Below are 21707 nucleotides of genomic sequence, written 5' to 3'. Positions count from 1 at the left end.
GCCGGGACCCAAGGCTCTCCCCTCTCCCAACCCAGGCTCCCCCCACCCCAGAAAGGTCAGGGCTCCGCCCACCCGCCCAGCGGGGCCCGTACCCTGGCAACCACCCCTCCTGCGGCCGATCCCCAGCCGCCCGCATCCCCCGTGAGTGGCGGCAGGGCGGACACAGGAGGTCAGGGCAGCGCAGCTCCCGCGGCCACGCTGCTCTCACCCCGGAAGGGCAAGGGAAGCGAGATATTTCCACCCCCAGCTCCCTCCTTCCTCCTTTCATTCCTTCCCGCCTCCCTCGGAGGAGCCAGGGTGCCTGTCGGGGCGGGTCCAGGCGCAGCACCTCCCCCGGGGGAGAAGGGGCGGGGCTCCTTTCCTTTGCGCCATGATGAACAAATGACCTCGCGGGGAATGAAATTTAAGTTCCACCGGGGGGAGAGAGTTCTCTGCTTCGAGCCCGACCCCACTAAGGCCAAAGTGCTCTATGATGCCAAGGTGACCCGCCGCGCGCGCGAGAGACAGACAGACCGACCGACAGACCTTGCCCGCCCAGCCTCCTCTCCACCCCCCCCTACCCCTCTCCACGGCCGGGCAACAGCGAGGCGAGGCGAGGTTTGCCGGGCAGGAGGCAGCCCGGGGAGGCGGGGCTGCCGCGGAGCCCGTCCCGCCGCCGTTGCTGCCGTTAACGCTCTCCGCCGAGCGTTGGGCGCGCCCCCGGGCGGGAGGCAGAGGGGGAAGCGGCGGAGGGGGCAGGCGAGGAGGCGGAGGTGGGGAGGGGCGGCTCCGCCAGCAGCACTTGTTGCGGGACACGGGTGCTCGGAGCGGGGAGGGAGCCGCCCGCCGGCACAGCCGCGGGGAGACAAAGCGAGGCGGTGCCCATCCTTGCCAGGCCTCTCCCGCTCCTTGTGCCGCCGTCATCACCCTGCTCTCCGCCGCTCGTCGGGAGTCTCATCCCGCTGAGCTTTGCCTCCCCCTGTCCCCGTCCCCTCCTCCCCTGTGGTGCGGGGTACACGTACCAGCCGTGTACGAGCCTCTTGGCCTTCCCCCCGCTGTGCGGAGGAGTCCCGCTGCCTGGGTGACAAAGGGGCGTTGGAGCCCAGGCCGCTGGGGCCCTGCTGCCGCCTCAGGTAGCGAGCAGAGCCGCCGAAGGGCTCTGGAAGTGTTGGAATCGGTTCCCGCCTTCCGCACTCGGCTGAACGCCTGCGAAGTGTTCCGAAATCTTGTTTTTTTTCCCTGCACTTCCGTGGTGTAGCTTGATTTGTTCCCTTCCCCTGCTTTCCTGCTAGTACTGCCCTTCTGCCTTTCAGAAGGGTTTAAAAGGTACCGATGGCAGAGGAGAGTATACAGAAGTACGGTAGCAAGCAGTGAGTGGTGTACCCAGTGTAAACACCTAAGTGCACAGTAAGGGGTAGCTCTCAACTCTGGCCTTAGGAATAGTAGTTGTAGCGCTTTATGTAAATATAAGGTTTTGCGACGTCAATGAGATATGGAAGAACTTTTCAGTCAGAAGTCATCTGCACCTAACTTGCAAAGGAAATTCTTTTGTGAGGGTTGAAAAGGGAGTGATTGCAACTGGATTCCTAACTAAATTAATATGTTTTGCTGTAAGTTTGCTAGTTGTGTAGATCAGCGTTTACCAAACATCGTTGATCAGGACCTCTGCCTTCTTGTAATTCTTCGGGCAGCGGTTTTGTTTGTACCTGTATGACTATGCTCTGACCACCCCAGGAGCTCTAATTGAAAACCCTAGAAGTAACTTGAGTGCAAAAAATAATAGTGCCTTTTCATCTTCACTTTCAAAGGCGGTGGACTCCAAAGTCCACTACTCCTTAACTTCATCAGTAATTGTTAAATTCTGGACTCCCAAGTTAAAACATTGCTGTAGCCTACGTAGCCTAACTCCAGCCTAACATCTGGAGGTGTATGAGCTATCCAGAGCTGTTCAAGTGCAGGCAGAATGATTCCTTAGTTATTATTAGTCCTGATGCTCTTCTTAGTGATCCACCTGAAAAGTCTTTTGAGGTGCAAGCCCTTTGAGACTGGCACATTTTATATGTGTCAAAGAGAGGACGACAAAGGCTTAGAGATATTCACAAAACCTTTTAATATTTTGTGGCTAAGACTCGGTGTTTCAGAGAGCAGCATTTTTGAGGTTTTTATATCTAGAATTCTCTTATCTCCTGCTTGGAAGGCATGACAATGCAAGACCCAGAAGAAAGTGTTTGTAGCCCATATGCATCTCTGTGTATCTGTATTGTGATTTGCATCTGCTTTTGTCTGTCTTGAGAGCACAGGACATTTGAGGACAGGGCAGAGATGGTTAGCAGTCCCCAGCTATAAGAGTGCTCAACAAAAAAAGCTAGTTTTTCTAACTTTATTATAATGCATATCTTCTGCTCATAGCAGTATTCACTGGCAAAATTACAGGTATATTTAATTTCTTGAAATGAACATTTTTGTGTGTGTGTGTGCATAAATTTCTTAAGTACCAGAAAGCTGACTTTCTCTCAAGCTTTTGAATCCATGCTATTCGATATTTGTTTCAGATTGTTGATATTATTATTGGAAAAGATGATAAGGGCCGAAAGATTCCAGAATATCTGATCCATTTTAACGGGTGGAACAGAAGGTAAGAACCTGTATGCACTGTTTCATTTCTTCCGTTTCTTACATTTATTCTGCAAATAAAACATTGTACAGAAGTTCAAAGGGTTTTGGTGTTTGTGTGAATATTTTTGGCTTGAATGTGTTTAATAGACTTGCTCATGTTGACACCTTGGTCAGTATCCATAAGTTTCAGTGGGTAGTTTGATAGCCATGAGCTTAAACCTCATAGGATATTTGTCTTTGGCATATACTTGTGGCTTCTAGGGTTTCATTAATAAAAGGAGTTTATTTTTAGTTAAATCTAGACCTGAACTGTTTGGTTATCAAGGCCAGTACAAGAGTGTGGTCTCTGTGATGTACAGCATGTGTCAGTGCTACAAATAAAATCTCATGTTAAGTCAAAGTCTTATGAGATTTTTAGACAGTAACAGAAGAGTTGAGGTCATGTGAGTACTAAAGCATGCAAACCTTGTGATACATATGTTGATTATTAACTCATTAGTAATCACAAATGGCAGATATTCATAGCCATTAATAATATTTTTTTTACCTATCCTTAGCTGGGATAGATGGGCAGCTGAAGATCATGTTCTTCGTGATACAGACGAAAACCGCAGATTACAGCGTAAATTGGCTCGGAAGGCTGTGGCTCGCATGTAAGAAATCCTTTTGGTCTCAAAATGAATGAGGGGTTCATTTTCAGATTCTAACTGATACATCCAGGTGTCTGCAAGTCAGCTTGGCCTCTAAGCTCATTCTGTAGATGGTAGATACTTCTCAATAGAGTCAACTTGTTCTAAAGAGCTACTCTTCTCATACTAAGATAGATACCTACATACTGTTACGAAACAACCCACTAAACGATGAACAAAGAGTATGTTATTCTTAACTATTGCTGACAAATGACTTTTTTGAAGTAACTTTGGAAAACCTGAAGTATTTCATGGAACTTTTTTATATGTTCTGTAGGAGAAGAAAGGGAAGAAAGAAGAGACGTTGCAGGTTGCCTGGCGTTGACTCTGTATTAAAAAGCCTTCCTGCTGAAGAAAATGACGAGAGTAGTGAAAACTGTGAGCTTTTTTTCAGTCTTTGATTACTGGCATGATGCCTTTAAATTTTTGAGCTAGGGATACATGCTGTAACTTGCTCTTATGATGGCAGGAGACTATCACAGTCCTATTTGAAATGCACAGAGGCAGTAATACGAAAAGTGAGCACTATATTTCATGCTAAACATCTTTTTCTTTCTTTCTTGTGTTCTAGAGGTTTTCCCTTTTTTTCACTCCAATATTCTTATTGCTGATTACAGAGTTTGATGCTGCTTTGTTTAGTGTAGTGCTGCTAGGTGCAAAAAGTGCTCAGTTTTCTCTGGTATTAGGAAAGCAGACACTTTCCCTGCTAGTGTTGCTACATATTTTAGGGGGCAACAAGATTTTGTTTCTCAGCAGTCTACCTGGCACACAGGTCTTTTTCTTGTCAGCTGATGGGCTGATTTCACTCTCAAGCCAGCTCCTTCATTTCATACAATTTTTCATTGTTGCTTGAAAACCAGAAGTGCTCTGGCTGGCACTTTACTGATGTTCTGGCAGCTGTAACTGCACCTGCTGACTGGATGGTTAAAACATTAATCCCCACTTCAGAATTAAAGTCCAGTAAAAGCTGAAAGATCAGTTCATGTTCAGAAATGTAGCAATCTTTTAAAAGTGTTTTTCAGTTACAGAGAATGCAAGAATACTTCCTGTAAGATTGTTTTCTTATATATTTGAAAGTTTATTGTGTGCTTCAGATAATACTTGTGTGCTTAATTCAATGAGAATTGTTTATCCTCATGTTTAGCATCATTAAATATATCAAGGAAGTGTTTGTTTTATTGGTTGGGGCTTTTTATTGTTTTGGTTTGGGATTTTGTTGCAATGAGGCCTGAAATTGTTTGAATTAACCTCTGTAATAATGTGAGATAAATATATTAAATCTCTTTTACACAGCCATAAGTAGTTCTTCATCTGATGACAGTGATGAAGGAACAGATGAAGAAATAAAGAGTGAAGAAAGTGACGTAGAAGAGAGGACAGAAATGGTATATTCATGAGCTCTTTCACTTACCAGTATTTAAACATATGTATTTGAAACTCTGGAAAAAATGAAAGTAAAGGAAACATAGAATCACAGAATTTTCAGGGTTGGAAGGGACCTTAAAGGTCATCTCCTTCCAACCCCCTTGCCATGGGCAGGGACACCTCCTACCACATCAGGTTGCTCAGAGCCATGTCCAGCCTGGCCTTGAACACTTCCAGAGATGGGGCTTCCACTGCCTCTCTGGGCAACCTGTTCCAGTGTCTCACCACAGCTGCAGCTGGTCATTTGGCTGGAACTTAAAGCATAATTTTCTTACTCCTGGTGCTTACATTGATTAAGTTTTTGAAAATTACAGAAGATGTAATGTTCTTGCAGAATTCTTTGATATTAATCTAAAAATACACATCTGTTTTTTTCTTTCTTCCTGCACATAAGGGTTATGTGGAGAAATCATAGCAAACTACATCAGCCAGATTTGTGGGTGCTGTAAAATTTTTCTGGTCAGCAGAGGTTGAACAAATCCTACTAGCAGTAGGAGCCTGTGTTTTACTGTGAAACAGGCATGTCAACTCTGATCTTAAATTAAAATGTACAAGACAGACTTCAAGAAAAAATATTTATTTTCTCTGTTATAGGAAAGAAAGTACAGCATAAACAGTTGTTCTGAAGGTCTGTAGAATCTTAACTGCTACAGTGTAGGTGACCAGAAGCAGCAAAACCTACACTTCCAACATTTTGTTTTTGCATGACAAAACTTGATTAATATATTGTGTTGGGGCTGCTGATGTACTTTTTTCACTCATCTGAAGAAGCTCAGCCAATATATTGTTTCTTGCACTGATCTGTTGTAGAAAGAAGAACAACAAGACACTCACACAAAACGGGACATGGAAGAAAGAGCAATAAGCATAGAAATTCCTGAAGTCTTGAAAAAGAAGCTTGAGGAAGACTGTTACTACATTAATAGAAGAAAGCGGGTATGAAATAAAAGCTATGATATGAACATGCATAGGGGGTGGGAAGGGCATCAGAAGTATTTTTTTTTTCGTCTAACAACAACTAGGTTTTTAAATTTTATTTCAAAGGTGATCTTAGTATAAGGAAGAATAAAATACTTGTAAAGGGCAGACTTCATTATAGCTAAAATGAGGAGTTGTCATTTTATTTAAGAATGTAACATTTCAGTACTCAATTATGTTTTAGAGTGCAGACTGTTTTTTAAATCTGTAAATGTAGTAAACTTGCCAACCTGAACCATGTTTTTGTTTCTCTATATTTTTATGAAGGATTGATCAAAAATATAGTTTAAGGGTTCAGACTAATCACTCCTGAAATAACTACATGCAATAGAGACTTACTAAATTAGTACATTACCAGCTTGGTGTATATACTTATTAATTGCTTTTGTAAGACATGATTTTTTTTTTATCTTTTTATTTTTTCAGCTAGTGAAGCTACCTTGTCAGACAAATATAATAACCATCCTGGAGTCGTATGTGAAACATTTTGCTATTAATGCTGCTTTTTCTGCCAATGAAAGGTCTCGGCACCATCAGATGACTCCCCATGCCAATATGAATCTCCACTATGTGCCACCAGAGAAGAAGTAAGTCATTTTTAGGCCTTCACTACTGTCACAAGTAGAATGACCTTGTGTTCTGTGTTCTGTTTCAAGGCTGTTCACTTCTGAGAGATTATACTGTGATGTATGTCTGTTTATGAAGCTTGAAATACTTGACAGATACCTATAGTACAGAAACACTGACAATTTGTTTGTCAGTGAGAACCCCTATAATCTGAAAAGTCATTATGTAAAACCATATCCTGTCTTCATGTAAGTTCTTGTGAAAATTGTGATCCATTTTGGAAGAATGTGTTGCTACTGTCTATGTGAAGAATTTTTTGAGTTCTAAAGGACTATCTGATACGAGAACTCCCTGCTTCAGTAAAACTGAACAGGTTCAAAAGGCTAATGCTTTATGCAAACACTTGTAGAGAACTTTAAGTGCAGGTGGGGTTTGTTTTGTTTTTTGTTCTGTTTTTTTTGTGTAGTAACATCAGTTCTGTTTCGTTTTAGTTCCTTTTTTCTCAACTGGGCTGTGTATTCTGTGTATTCTACAAATGCAATGTGTTTATTCTGCCTGTTTGCAGTGTGGGGGTTTTTTTTTGGGGGGGGGGGGGGGTTGGTTTGTGGTGTTTTTCCTTATAAGGGTTGGACTTGATGATCTCTGCGGTCCCTTCCAACCCAGCCAATTCTTTGATTCTATGATAATTTCTCAAACAAGAACTTAGGTGAGACATCAGAATATTAATAGAAGGTTGTACATGCATTATGGATTTTAGAGGTGTATGTTTAAGTGACTTCCTCAATAAATAAGTGAAATGTTTTAATCAGGAGAGTGTGTATAATTTCAGTGATTCATTAAGTAAGAGAGAGAGCAGAAATCTCTCCTGTGAATAACACAGAAAGTAATTGACCTCAGGTGTGGTAGAATTTCTGCACATGGTGGTCCCCTGACCCAGTTTTTACATAGTTGTGGTTGGTTTTTTTTGTTTGTTTGGGGTTTTTATTGAGGTGTGTATTTTTTTTTTGTGTGTTGTTTTTTGTTTGTTTGGTTGGTTTTTTTCCTCTTTAAAAAAACAGTAGTTTTAGCAGATGCTGTGGAATGGTCATAGAAGGTATGGAATTTCTGACACGAGTTACTGTGGCAGAATCAAATTACTGTTATCATACACATAAGCATGTGAGATGCAGGAGATGAATACCTTTATAGAAGTGAGAGGGTGTTGGAAGTAGGCTGGACTTTGTGTTCTCAGCACACCTGGTCAACACTTAGCACAGTGAGTGTTTTACACAAGGCCCAGACTGAAATTCCTGTTAGCCCTGAAATGTAGTGCTTTGGATACTATTGGGAACTGATCTCCAATGCAAATGTACCTCGTGTTGTTCATTCACTGCATATCCCTTAGGCACAGCCTTAACTGTGTCTTAGCAGCTGTAGATCAAATTCTGCATGTGGCTTTTAGACAGAGATTGAATTTATCTTGAATTTATTTACTTACTTCCAGCAGGTGCCTCTTTTCAGCCTAGTAAACTTGAAAAAACAAAGTAATTCTTACAATAAAACTCAACATTTACTGTAGATTTTATTAATCCAGTAAATGGTAATACAATAGAAAAAACTGTATATTTTCTTGACCTTATTAAGCAGACTTGTAAAATATGTATTTGACAGAAGTTACCAACATCAATCACTGTCTCTAAGTATGCTTCTAATCAGTCATTACTTAATGAGTGTAGCAAGAATATCATATTTAAAATGTTAATGATCTGTATTGAAAGGGAATTTCCTGCTACATTGAAAAAAATTGACATGCAACTTTGAAATTCATAATTCTTTTTTTTCCCCTCTAGTGTTGAGCTATGTAAAGAGATGGTGGATGGGTTGAGAATAACTTTTGACTTCACACTTCCTTTGATTTTGCTCTATCCTTATGAACAAGCTCAATTTAAGAAGGTGACTTCATCAAAATTCTTTCTTCCCATCAAAGAAAACTCAACAAATACTAACAGGTAGGTTTGGTTTACGGAGTCTGCTTATCTCCTGAGGGAAGTGCATTAGAATGTGGTTGTGTGTTCACAATAGGATTATTTCTTGCAGCCTTTAACTTAAAAATTATCTTAATAAAATGTTAAACTTTTCTGTGAATTGCTTACCTAAGTTCAGAATTCAGGTTCTGAATATTTATCTTGTTTGTTACCATATAAAAGTTTGTACTGACAGGAATAGGCTGTTAGGCTGCAACTTTGTGGGGGGAAAAATGTACATTGAAACGTAAGTTGTTATTCATCAAGTTCATCATTTAAAAAGAAACATTCTTCTGGAAATTAGCATTTATAAGAAGGCCTCATCACTTCGATAGTTGTTGGGAGGAGACTATTTAATTAGAGTGAATATTTAACAAGATCTGCAAAACTAGACGGATCTCTTAAGGGGGAAGAGCCCTGATGTCCTCATTTCCATAAAGCTCCCTTTATTTCCTAGAAGTCAGGAGGAGCTTTCCCCAAGTCCTCCTCTGCTGAACCCACCAACTCCTCAGTCAACTGACAGCCAGCCCACAGCCGGGGAGCCAGCCACGCCAAAAAGACGAAAAGCTGAGCCCGAAGTCCTGCAGTCCCTGAGGCGCTCTACGCGCCACAGCTCCAACTGCGACCGGCTGTCCGAGAGCAGCGCCTCGCCGCAGCCTAAGAGGAGGCACATTGACACCCCAGCTTCTATGCCAAAGCTTTTCCTGCACCTGGAAAAAAGTAGGTTTTGCTCTTTAAATCGTTGCTCTAAACACAATTTTAAGTCTTGTTCTTTTTTTTTTTTTTTTTTTCTCATGTTGTCTGGACTATGAACTAAATGGTTTAAGTATGAATTTATTAGTTTATGTGTCAATTATTTAGCTCTGAAGGGAGAAATACAAAGCAGTGTTCTCAGTGCTTTGGTACTGTATTTCTGACCAGAATTCAAGGAGGTACTTTTTTTTTGAGCTTACTTAAGGACAGCATTTACTAAATTCCAGTGTATAATACTTTAAACATTTTAGCAGTGGGCCCGAATTACATTTAATGACTTATAATTCCATAAAACAGGTCATAAAATTTACTTCTGATTTCTTTTGCTTTGTTTTTCCTTCCGTTTTCAAGAAACCCCTGTCCATAGTGGATCATCTTCACCTATAACTTTGACTCCTAGCAAAGAGGGTAGTGCGGTATTCTCTGGTTTTGAAGGTAGAAGAAACAATGAATTGAATGAGGTAATGGATTTTTGTATTACTGTCCTAAATTAAATGAATAAAGGTTTAATTGACCTCAGACTAGGGCTATGTGGGAAAATGTTTTGTTTGTGTTACTTATTTAATCTTTGATTTTTGAAGTTCTGCATAGACTAAATTATTTATAGTGCTATAAAGATTTCATTAAAAAAATTTTCATCTCTTGTGTTTAGGTTTTGTCTTGGAAATTGATGCCAGAGAATTATCCACCAAGTGATCAACCACCACCTCCATCATATATCTATGGATCTCAACATTTATTACGGATGTTTGGTAAGCTGATGTAAAACTGTGGTCAATCAAAATTGCTTTACTTAGGTTATGTTTTAGTTATCTTTTAGTGACCATATCAGTCTGATTTTCTGTCTCCCTTATGCCATTTAGTTTTATTCTTGGAGAAAAGTACATTTTAATCAGTTTAAAACTCAGGCTGTTCATAAACTTGTTTGTCTCTTAGTGGCTCTGTAAGCCTTAATAAACAACCATTACTTCTAGGATGCTATCACATAGCATTTAACAAGGTATCATTCACTTTCTCAGCATATATCTTTTTAAGGTTTTAAAAGATCACTGAATAACTTGCAGAGAAATGTGGAGGCTGCAGGGAGAAGTAATTTATTTTCTGTGTAGTGGATAAAAATACTTACAAGTTGCTTTTAAAAGAATGTATGAAAACACTTTCTCTTATTTACAGTGAAGCTACCAGAAATACTGGGGAAGATGTGCTTTCCTGACAAAAACCTGAAGGCTTTAGTAAAACACTTGGAAATGTTTCTGAGGTAATGTGACACAGTGTATCACAGCAGTGTTTGTATGGTAACGTAGATCTGAGTGCTGTGGAATGATAAAGGGCTTTTAAAATAAGATGTTCATTGTCTAAAACTCGACAGACTAGGAAGAATATAGCTAAATTTAGGAATATAGTAAAAATTATCTCTATTTTAATAATAATTCAAATAAAGAGTAATGCAAGATTTTTTTAATTCTGCAATTCAAATTGAAGGGAACCTGAATTCCCTATTCTCAAGCACACAGTGCTCTCAAGCACACAGTGCTGTAGAGCTTAAATATGAAATCTTATTTGCTAAGATGTATAGATGATGACAAGTCTGACTTGGTTAAGAAGCATGTTTTATGGAGAAATGAAAACTCTCCATTGTTATTTTTGAAAACACAGAATTAATCATGGAATTAAAGAATGACTTAGGTTGCAAAGGACCTTAGAAATCATCTGCTCCAACCTCCTTGCTGTGGGTAGGGACTTCACTCATCTAGACAAGGTTGCTCAGAGCCTCATCCAACCTGACCTTGAATGCCTCCAAGTAGGGGGCATCTGCAGCTTCTCTGGGCAGTCTGTTCCAGAGCCTCACCACCCTCATACATAATCTGAGAGTTTTGATATTGCATCTATATTAGAAGGGGTAGAAACTTGTAGTTTAGAACATGCTTTTAGTTGTAGTAGGGTTTTTTAAAAGAAAAGTCTGTCCTAATTGAGCTTTTAAACAAAAAGGTTTTTCTATTATGCAATGCAGTGGCTTGTAGGGGAACCCAAACTCTTTTTTTGATTGTGCAGACTTCATGGATGGAGTCAATATGGTCATACCTGCACCATGATCAGCTTTGTTAGATACTCTGGTTAATATGTCTGCATGACACTGTAGTGGTAGTTAAATATCTAGTGTTGCATTGCAAGTTGTGCAGCATCAATACAGTGGAAATTAAATTTGTCATGGAAAATTTACTGAAGAAAGTGTTGGAAGAGGTAAACATCTGGAACAAATGTTGAACTCCTAAGTTAAATTTGATCAGACTTCTAAGTAGCTGCATACTGAAAAGTAATATTATATGGCACTACCATATCAGAAGTCCTGTTAGATACTGGGGAGGTGAAAGCTATAATATGCTTTTTCTTTGAGTATTTCTTGAAAGTAAAAGGTGTCTCTAATGTTGAAGTTTACTCGATACAAAATATTTCTCTCAAAGGTTTTATTTTAAAATTTTATGGATTCCTTTTTACATGTCTGTTTGTCATATCCTTATTTAGTATTCAGAATATCTTTAAAGTTAAAATGGATGGTAAAATGTTAGTGCTTATTGTTTGAAGCCTACTTTTGCTTGGAGTGAATATATCCTAGGTTGCTTATCTCACTGTGGATCAAACCAGTTTATCTGACCTCTGCCTTTTCAGATTCTTTTAGATTCTTCTGGGTTGGTCAGAGCATGTATCTTCTCTTTGAGTGTCCTAAATGCAGTTTCTTCATTCCCATTCTATGGATGAACTGTGATGGAGTGCAATAGATAGAAGGAGGAAACGTGTCCCTTACCCCCTGTATGTGTATGGAGGTGACTAAACTGAAAGTTCTAGAGGCAGTATCCATATGTGCCATATCTTACCCATCTTTTTGAAGTGCCTTGGCATCTATAAATTGAAACAAGCCAAAGACATTTCCCATCAGCATTTTTAGTTCAGATAGTACTGTGCTTTTGAAGCAAATCTCAGTAGTTCCCACTTCCCATTCTTTGTGTTGTGTTGCAGAGTGTTCTCAGTACACAAACTGGATTTCTTTTGGAAAACACTTGACCAGAAGTGTGTTGCAGTACTAGGGGACATTCAGTCCTCAAGGCCAGACTACAACTAAACTGAAATGAGTCCCCCAAGGCAAGCATATCTGATATAACAAAATATTCAAAGGCTCTGGTTTTTTTTTCAAGTGCTTTCTAAGCCAGTGTCATGCACATTTTGCTGCTGCTGTTCTCACAGTTTCTTTTCTGTGCTGAAATAACGAGTTCTATGATTTTGTCAGAACTGAATTGACAGCCTTCCTAAAAAAGCTTCGAAGCTCCAGTTGATGCTGCAGGAAGCATTTAATCTTGGGGTAGTTTTGTCATAAATATTCTTCTTAGACTAGTGTCTTTATTGGATATGTTACTATTTATTCAAACGGGAAACATAGAAACCAATGCAAATTATTATTAATTTTTTTCAGCATGTGTTCATGGTGCTCTAGGACATCTGTCATTTGATTATTTCTTTTGTGCCATATATCATTGAAGGTGGTAAAAAAATTACATTTTCTGGGAGCTTGTTCAGACTTGATTTTTATCATGGAAATATTTGCATTATCTGTTTCTAATCACAAGAGAAAGCTTGAGGCTGAGATGACATCTTGTACTAGTTCTTCAGTTTCTACATTCTGTCTTTTCCTTTTTGGAAATGAAAGGATTAATGGATGTTTTTATTTTCTAACAGTTCTGTTCTGACTTACCTTTTAAAAGGTAAGAGTTGTCCTGTACAGGCTGTATGAATTAGAGGATAGCAGCCAGTTTACTTAAGATTGCCTAATTGCTTTCAGTATATTGCTTTTTAAGTGACAAGCTGAAATAGTCTCCTTTTCTTTGTTTTTCTAATTACAGGCAAAGGATTGAAGCTGTCTGTTTGCATTAATAACACTGTTCATTAGTCTTCTTAGAAATATAGATAGAGTAGTCCAAGCATAAGTCTTTTGTATATTTTTAAATAAAATTTTCATGTGGTACACAATTGATTTAGTTCTGACTTATACACTGATTTAATTCTGAGTTATGATTTTATGGCTAAAATTTACAGCTTCATTTAACATTGGAACTATTAATCTCATGTAGGCTGAGAAACTGAGACATTTAATATGATATTTTGTCTAGAAACTTGTTTTATTGAGTTTACTCAGTACTTGATAGATGCATTGAATTCACTTTGAGATGCTACATGGGTAATGTTTTCCATTCATGTCCTCAGATTGCCGCTAGACAAGATTGATCTCAGTTTCCCAGGCAACACATATTTTTAAGGGATGTATGAAATACATCTTTCTGAGTTTTGTATCAAGTATAAGATGTACCCTCTGTGCTTAGTGCAGCTTTCTGCAAGTGTGCATAATGAAAATTTCTTCATGGAGAATGTGAAAGATTATTTCTGAATTACAGAATTTGCTGAAATAAAGAAAATTATTTTCTCAAATTAGTCTTCACTTCAGATTTTTTAGCTCTGCAATACTTGCAGAGCAGTAATAGTCTGAAATGGACATTAGTGACAAATTCACCAGTTGGTTTCAGTGAATTTCACTTTCAGTTTGAGTTCAGTCTTAAGGAGCAAGCACTGGAAGCTATCACAGTAACTGGTGCCTACTAACTGGAAACCTCACTAGCAAAGGACCTTGATTAGATCTTTCTGCCTGGTAATAGATTTTGAGATAGAGTAACTGTTTCCTTTTAACCAATTCCATTATTTCAACTGTGTTTTTAGTAAAGTATTTCATGTGCTCTGTTTTGCCATTTTTTGTATTGTGAGGTGCCTAGCCTCCAAGAGCCAGCAGACAAATGATAGGCAAGAAGGTGCCAGTTTTTTGGGGGTTGTTTTTCCTTTTCTGTTGATTTGAACACAGCCTTGACTTGGAAAACTGTTTTGAGATCAGAGAGGTCTTTTCTCAAGACTGTTGACCAATAGGTGATACTTAAAATTCAGAGAGTATAACATCAGTTTTTAGAATAGCAGAACCCATCTTCACCAAGGTAATTTCAGTCAATGTCAGCTGCATTTTAGGAAAAAAGGCAAAATGGTATGAAATTTCAGAAAGCCAAAGGTATTTTGACTTCATGAAATTCAGAAGAATGAGTAAAAGATGAAATATTTACAAAATAATACTTCTAAAATGTCTAATATGTGTTTCCAGATGAGGCCAGTATGTAGTGTTTCAGAAAACTACGTTCTTAATGGTAGGAGATTTTGCTTTTTTAAAAAACCCATTGATATTTCAAACTTGGTGTATCCTATAGGTTGTCTCTTCATTTGAGATCCCATTTTTTCTTTTTTTTACAACCTGTTCATATGCATTTGAGCATATGCCACATACCTCCTCTGGTAGAAAAGTATTCTAATACTGTTGAGTGTTTTGTGAGAAGAAAACCAAATCAGAATGTGTCCAGACTGGAGGACTGTGATATAAAATGTGTATACAGAAAGATGACAAGTTGTTTGAAGTATCCTAAGGAAATAAGTGGTTTTGATAGCACAACCTTTTTTTGAATGTAGTGATTTTATTATACATATTTTCTTGCAGTGGTGAATTATGGCCACTAGTCTGTGCTAATGTGCAGTTAATGAGAAGTTATTAGTGACTTTCTGAGAATGTAAAAATGAGGCATTGCCCATGGTTGAATGGAAGAGAAAAAAATCTTTAGGTGAAGCTGGTTGTGACTGAGATCCTGCTCACTGTGATTTAATAAAGTTGCAAGATGGCAACTGATTAAAAATCACTTCTTGAAAGGTCATAAAAAATGCAGTTCTGCTGCTGTTTGTTTCATTTATTAGGGCTTGTCTCTTTGTGTCTCAGTTCTGGAATTAACCAGTTACTTGACAGAAAGTACCTGTGCATCATAACAATTATGATATACTAGAATTTTGAGTGTCAGTAGCCAGATGTGGGTTTAAAGGCACAAAAAGATAAAGGAACTTTTTGAAAAAAGGTTTTGAAACAGTTTGAAATGAAGAAGTTCTGCTTGGACAGCTAATATATATGCTTTGTTTTAGGACATTATTACTGTTTTATTTGGGTTTCATTGAAAGGTAACTGCCATTTTTGGTCCTTTCAAACTTTTGGCACCTTTAGGTCGAAAGCTGCTTAGTCAGTAAGTACTTGGCATTGTGCAGGTTCTTATTTGCAGTAGGCTTTTGTTATCTAGTTGGTCTGCAGAATTTGCTCCTGTGCTTGCTGTTCCTGACTAGGGTTTTATTGCTTGACAAAAATATTTCTGAAACCACACCACTTGGATTGCTTCTCTTCCACTGGTTACCAAATCATCAGCTGAATGAGGAACATATTCTTTACCATACTAGCAGAGGTCTGATCATTCAACTGAAATGGCTGCCAAAAGTGTTTTAAGTTATCGTAGCTTTTTTTTAGAAGGAGATAAGCTGCTTAATCTTCTTTTTAGAAGAATTAGGAAATTATTCTGGAATTTGTGCTGGCCTTGCCAAAATGGGTCTTCATCCTCCAGATTAACTGAGACGACACCTGGATTGAACTCTAGTAGGACTGTTTTCCTAAAAGGTCTGCCAGAAGTTACCACATTTACTTAACTCAGCCTGATAATCTGAAATGTTATGCTTGGCATCTTAAAGAGTTCTCTGCACTTCTCTTTAAAGGCCAAGGAAGATGATCTGTGTTTCTGTATATGGACAATAGTCAAAGCAAGCCTGTTGGTTCCCTTGGCATCCTTCCTGAGGCACTGGATATCAGAATAAACATCTGAAACTTTTCACATGACTTTTTCTGTTGACTGTGTTGGGGCTATGGCAAACTTCTGCCCTGAGTGGCCTTCCAGATGGAGACCATGATGGGGCTGGGGGGCAAGTGGTGGGATATGCCTTTGTGTGAAATGAAACCTTATAGCTTTTCAAACCCTGCATTTGAGTAGTAAGTAGTCTGGTAGAAGAGATAAGCTGCTTAATCTGTAAATGACATTTCTTTCAATGAGGTGACTCATAGAGGTAGGACCCATCATGGTCTTTCAGAAAATTCCTGTAGATAAATGATTACAATTGCTTTTCAGACAGCACCTAGCCCAAGCCACTGATCTTAGCAAAGCATCTGCTTACCTTTTAGAACTCAGAGCTGTAGCAGAAGTGTGCGAGATGTCACCTTCCTGGAAACTTTTTTCTATTAACTCTGTATTCTTTCATCTTTATGACTGAAGTTGCCTTTCTTACCATAATTTTTACACTTTTCATGGTGTTCCTGAGTTTCTTTATGGGAGGGTACAGATGTTTAGAACAGTGTTTTTCTTCATGCAGAGACTGTTCAGGTTTTAAGTTGTGCTGATACTACCAAGACAAGGACATGTTTGCTGTGAGGTGATGCTCTTAACACTTGCATCAGGATGTTAACATTGTTGCATCAGGACGTTTGTGTGGACTGTGCATCTCAACTCAGTTACTTGTACAGTTTCACTCTGTAGGTGTATGCACATGTACTCTCTCAACACTATAAAAATGAAAAAGGGAATGATGCAACAGGTGACCAATTTAATCAATTTTTAAAGTTAAAAGTAATGAAAAAAGTTCTGAGTAGCTGAATAGCAATGTGTTTTCTGTGTATAGCTGAACATTGTCCCTGATTGCTAAGTGTGGCTCTGTCTGTTTTTAAATCTTGGCTCATGACTTGCAGGTGCCAGTGAAATTGATCTTTGTGCTATTTCAGCTTTTCCAAGAGCGAAGCATTAGTGAAATATCCAGTAGCTATGAGTCTTATGAGACCAATATTTCTGTGCCAGCATTTTACATTGTGATGTAGTTTGAAAGAAAACTTCTTTAAAAGCACCACTGCTCTTTGTATACAGAAATACAAAGACAAAATCTGACCTTGTGTTCTTTCACCTGTTTCTTCACACTTCTCTGTAAAAAGTAAATTTGGTACTGGGAACTCTGGAATATTTTGCTTTTCACAGTTGTTTTCGTTAAGAACAGAGAAGTACATATTTGGCTGTGTGCATTCTGCCTGGGTTGTCTTGTTTGTTTCTTGGTTTTGGTTTTTTTTGAGTTGTAGCTGTGCTACAAGCTTCCTAGTTAAAATTTCTTGTCTTGAGCAGCTGTCATGTTAGTTTGCACCAGACTGGCATTTACGACTGATCTTAAGCATAAGTCAGAAATTTTCCAAGACAAAATGAACTTGTTTCCTATTACTTGCCCTTAAAATTCTTGGAACTATCAGCTACCCAATGTCCTCTATGGGTTCTTTTGTTTTATTGATATTCTTTTAAAGCATACTGCCCCAGATGGTCTAGCACTTGGTACTGTGTTTTACAGAAACACTTAAGAATTCGATTGGCCTCTGTAGTTCATACTCACTGTTTATCTCTTGAAGTCATTAATATGTGTTAATGAAGAATTATTAATTCCATCTGTGGCTTCTTTTAATCTTGTGCAACCTAAGTATGTTAAAAGTTAGTAGCAAGTCTCTTAAATTTTAGGCCTTACCACGCTCACTTCATACCATTCCCACATATCCCAGAAAGTGATTTGTAGCTAACCACAGTCACAGGTCATAGCAGGTGTTGATTCAGGTATTTTATTAGCTTCTTTGAAGTGGTTTTCCTAGAGTGAGGTGTGGGGAAAATCAACCTTTTTTTCATTTACCTGTGGTTTTGTGATGTAACCTTTCTGCAAATGCAATTAATATACTCCTAATTAATATACATTAATGTTAATGCAATTAATATACTCCTAATATAAATTTAGACTGCCTTATATAAAGAATCTTGCCAGTATCCTTTGGTGCTATGGGTTTCTTAAGATCAAAGGACAGGCCTAGTTCAGGCACTTTAGCTAACAGTGTGGTTGGAGAAGCACTGTGTTTAATTGTGTTCACCTGTTTGTTTTTTTTAATTTGGGCTTTCTATGTCTGGAGTATTGATCATGCAAAACTTTTATTTTTAGCTGCCAGTAGTGGAGTCATCTTCTTATCTAGTGGTCTTTGAAAGAGACTGGACTCTGCAAATGACATTTTTTATTGCTGTTTACATTGCTTCCTGCTGTAATTCAGAGAACCTGTAGCTAATATTTTGCTATGATTGTTGATGCTCATCTTTGATATCCAGGGATTTTTGAATGTCTGTGTTTTTCTGAAGTAAAATTTGATTATGTACTTCATGGTACATAAGGTTCAAGGTTCTTCATGGTTCAAGGACAGATTTGCCTTTTTGCTCCCATTTGTATACGCAGTATCTTTGTATACAAAGGAAAGAGCAGAGAGATTATAGTAATTTTAAGCTGTTATTGTGTTATTAACAGCACTGTTTATAATAATTGTCAGTCCTAAACCTCCCCAAAAAAAGAATTAACAGAACAGGAAGACATGATGAAATAGTGTGCTTGGCTGTTTGAATAATATTTGAAGACACGCTTAGAGAAATCTGAAATCTCTGAAATTAGAGAGCTAGTTTTGCAGAGGATGAATGTTTCATAAACAGTTTTGCTTATTGGTTACTGGACATTTGTATAGAATGCTGAACTATAGTAATAAATGAAAATGCTGTTTTTGACAGAAATGAAAGCATTATGCTGAACAGGTAACTGAAAGTTGCAGAAAGGTTTCTTACCTTTTTTTTTGCCTTCTGTGATTGTTCTTTGCATTCTTTTTCAGAGGGTAGCTTCAACTTCTGTTTTTTTCACTGAGCTTGAGCAAAATTTTTTAATTCTATCTGTATTTGAGAATGATAGAAGACTTTCTCATGATGTAAAAGTTGTAAAAATAGGGCAAGACTTTTTGTATGCCGTATTTCAAAGTGTAATGATTTTTAATTTCCAGGCTATGGTTTTGCTGTGCTTAAAAATTAATTTGAAAATAGCTTAGATGTTTCATGTTCTGTTCTTTTTTTGGTGTCCTTCCTTCTCAGGTTTTTAGCAGAATATCATGATGATTTCTTCCCAGAATCTGCTTACGTAGCTGCGTGTGAAGCCTACTACAGTACTAAAAATCCTCGGGCAATCTACTGAAGCTTATTAATAAAGTTTAAATCTTACTTTTTGTGGCCCATGACAATGCTGTTTTGCCATGTGACTATCATATGAAGATGAAAAAAGCATTACAACAACTTCTGGAGTCAAAGAACTAGGGAAATATCTTCTGTGATGGCTGGATTACTTATGACTGGAGAACTTTTTTTTAGAGCTGTATATAGACTTCCTGATGAGTTGCTTATAGGACTGAATATAACTCTCACTCCAAATGAATGAAGAGCCTTGTTCTGACTTCTAATGCATAGGACTGCATAGGACTATTAAAGAGGAAAGGAAGCAAAAGCAGATGCATTAGCAACAGTGCAGTTTCATGAAGATAGATCATTGTGCACCGTACTGTGTTTCATTTTAACTCAACTCCTCTGGCCTGAGAAATGAGACTTGGCTACACAGTTATATGAAAAGAAAGAGCTGTTTTTTAATGGATATTTTTCCTCACAAATTGCACTTCATTTTACGGAACTGTCATGATAGAAAAGATTGCTTAATGTAAAGGTGGTTTTGCTGTTTGGCTAGCATGACATCTCCCTCAAGAAAGACTTCATTGCTTGAATGAAAGATAAGTTGCTTACTTCACGTTTTGCAAAAGTGTATATATCTCTCCTCATCAGCCTCCTCCTGGTAAGGCTGCCAGGGATCCAAGGAGAGCCATACATTGCCAGTGACTGAACATTTACCTGGCCATAAATAATTTGCAGAGCCATTACAAAAGGACTGATTTTCTACAAGTAAAAAAGAGAAGTCAATAAAGTGGTGGCAGTTTAACTCGCAAGCACTTCTTTTCTTAATAAAGCTCACAGTGGCTGCTGTGTAAATGTGTGATTTGAACTGTCTACAATGTCTGGTTTGAGCTTGATGAGTATTTATGGGGTTGCTAAGTGTACATATAATGAGAGGTGGGAGCACTGGTAAGAGGAAGAGAAGCACCTTCTGTATCATTGGGTTTTCTTTCACAGGCTTGAAGGAGGTCTCTTAGAGTTTTAAACACATTAATTCTAGAAATAGGAGTTCAGTGAGAACTGAGTTCCAGGAAATCTGTCAGTACATTCAGTAGAAATTAATCAAAACACAGTTGTTGTCTTGAGTGTCATCAAAACCTCATCCTTAACATAGAACTCTGGCCTTCAGCATCCTCTGCTTTGTCAAGACAGACACAGATTTTTAAAAGTACTGGGAAAAAATAAGACTGTGCTCATAGACTACTACATTAACCCCTTTTTACTCCTTCCCCATTCAGAAAACTTCCACTGGAACACTTACCTGTAATGCAAAAATCAACACGTTCCTCTCAGACTTGCAGAAACTAGTAGTTAGGAATTTTCAAATAAAAATGGCCAGTGGAATCAAAGACACCAAAGAAAATCTGAAACCTACTGTTCACATTCATTGTCACTCACTTTTCAGAGTACTGGTGTGTTAAAGCTTTTGAACTGAGAAGATAAGGATTACCTTGATTTAAGCAATTTAAGTTCTGCTTTTTAGGAAAATTGGTATAATGAGTATATTAAAGATCGAAAAAAGGAAGGTTTGCACGGATGCCTGCTGATTTGGAGATAATTATTTCTACAGTTTATCATTTCGTAGTGCTACTCATTTCTTTTGTGCCCAAAACACCACATTTGTAAACCTTGGTCTTTCTCAGATTAGAGGAGTTTTGAATCTCTGGCAGAATCCAGGGATGTCAGAATCCTCTTTGCAAACAAATTTCATTCAGGCTTAGACCCTTTTTGTCTAAAAAACCCAATTCAACAAAATACTAATGACTATCTAAAGAGAGAGTCTGCCTGAAACTCCATCCATTGTGTAATACTGCAAATGTGTTTTTGTTCCACTGTTGGTACTTAAAAGGCAAGCTGTGAACAGAGATTTATCCTTGTGTGACTGTGTTTATCTGTTAAAATGACACTGTCTGCATGCAGGAGTTATTAATGCTGTTGGTGTTTCCTTGTTGATACATTGTGGTGATTCTCCAGAGACAGGATGGGGGGCAGAATTCTGAAATTCCAGCTAGTGCAGTCTTTATGTGAACAAACTATTTTGTGAACTTCTTTTGAAGCTGATACTGGATGTAATATTATAAATGGCCTTGCCCTCATAGCAAGAGAAAAACTTTTCTCAAAAATAACCCCCTTTTGTACTTCCTGACATTGTTAATGGACATGACTTTCCTGGGGCCCTATCACTTTGAATTTTAAAAGTTTAGGTTTATATATTCAACTAATTTGCATTTTTGAAGCCTCCCATCCCTACTGTTACTCCTTTACTCCTTTCCTATTTTTAGACCTGATCTTTTATTTTAAGATGAAGCATTGCAAGAGACCTGCAAAAATTTGAGCCAGATTTCATAAGAGGGTAGTAGTCATTAGCTTTAAAATATTTAGAGACTTACCAGTGTAGCCCCTACAGTCCCCTTTGAATGGAATATTCAGGGACTCATGTGGCTAGGGTAAGCTTAAAATTATAGTTATGATGCTGGTGTGAATCTATAACTCTTTGCATGTCCTTGACTGATAAAATTTTTTATGCGATTCATATCCATCTGAACTGATGAAAGAGGCTTCTGCACTTAGTTGCTTGGCATATGATGGTTGCTGTTTGCAGAGCTACTCATATCAACGTTTTCTAGCCTGATTCAGTCAAAAATGCTTAGGTTAGCTGAAGAAAA

General features: G+C 38.3%; 1 protein-coding gene across 3 annotated transcripts; it reads left to right on the top strand.

Annotated features, from left to right (window-relative positions):
• Positions 1-331: 331 nt before the first annotated feature.
• On the top strand, positions 332-19870 carry MSL3 (MSL complex subunit 3). 3 transcript variants are annotated; one of them, XM_030468923.1, is made up of 13 exons: positions 332-480; positions 2532-2614; positions 3153-3248; positions 3562-3662; positions 4578-4669; positions 5520-5645; positions 6114-6274; positions 8084-8242; positions 8718-8977; positions 9362-9471; positions 9663-9762; positions 10184-10268; positions 18919-19870. In XM_030468923.1, exons 1-13 carry the CDS (start codon positions 382-384, stop codon positions 19016-19018), a joined length of 1572 nt encoding a protein of 523 aa, XP_030324783.1. In that variant the 5' UTR covers positions 332-381; the 3' UTR covers positions 19019-19870. The 3 variants fall into 3 exon arrangements, with proteins under 3 accessions (XP_030324783.1, XP_030324781.1, XP_030324784.1); XM_030468921.1 differs by having other exon boundaries at positions 8715-8977; XM_030468924.1 differs by lacking the exons at positions 332-480; positions 2532-2614; positions 3153-3248 and having other exon boundaries at positions 3581-3662; positions 4606-4669; positions 8715-8977; positions 18919-19018.
• The last annotated feature ends 1837 nt before the right edge of the window (positions 19871-21707 follow it).

This window comes from Calypte anna, chromosome 1 (genome assembly GCF_003957555.1).
Source record: "Calypte anna isolate BGI_N300 chromosome 1, bCalAnn1_v1.p, whole genome shotgun sequence".
Taxonomy (NCBI): domain Eukaryota; kingdom Metazoa; phylum Chordata; class Aves; order Apodiformes; family Trochilidae; genus Calypte; species Calypte anna.
This window is presented reverse-complemented; position numbering and strand designations above follow the sequence as displayed.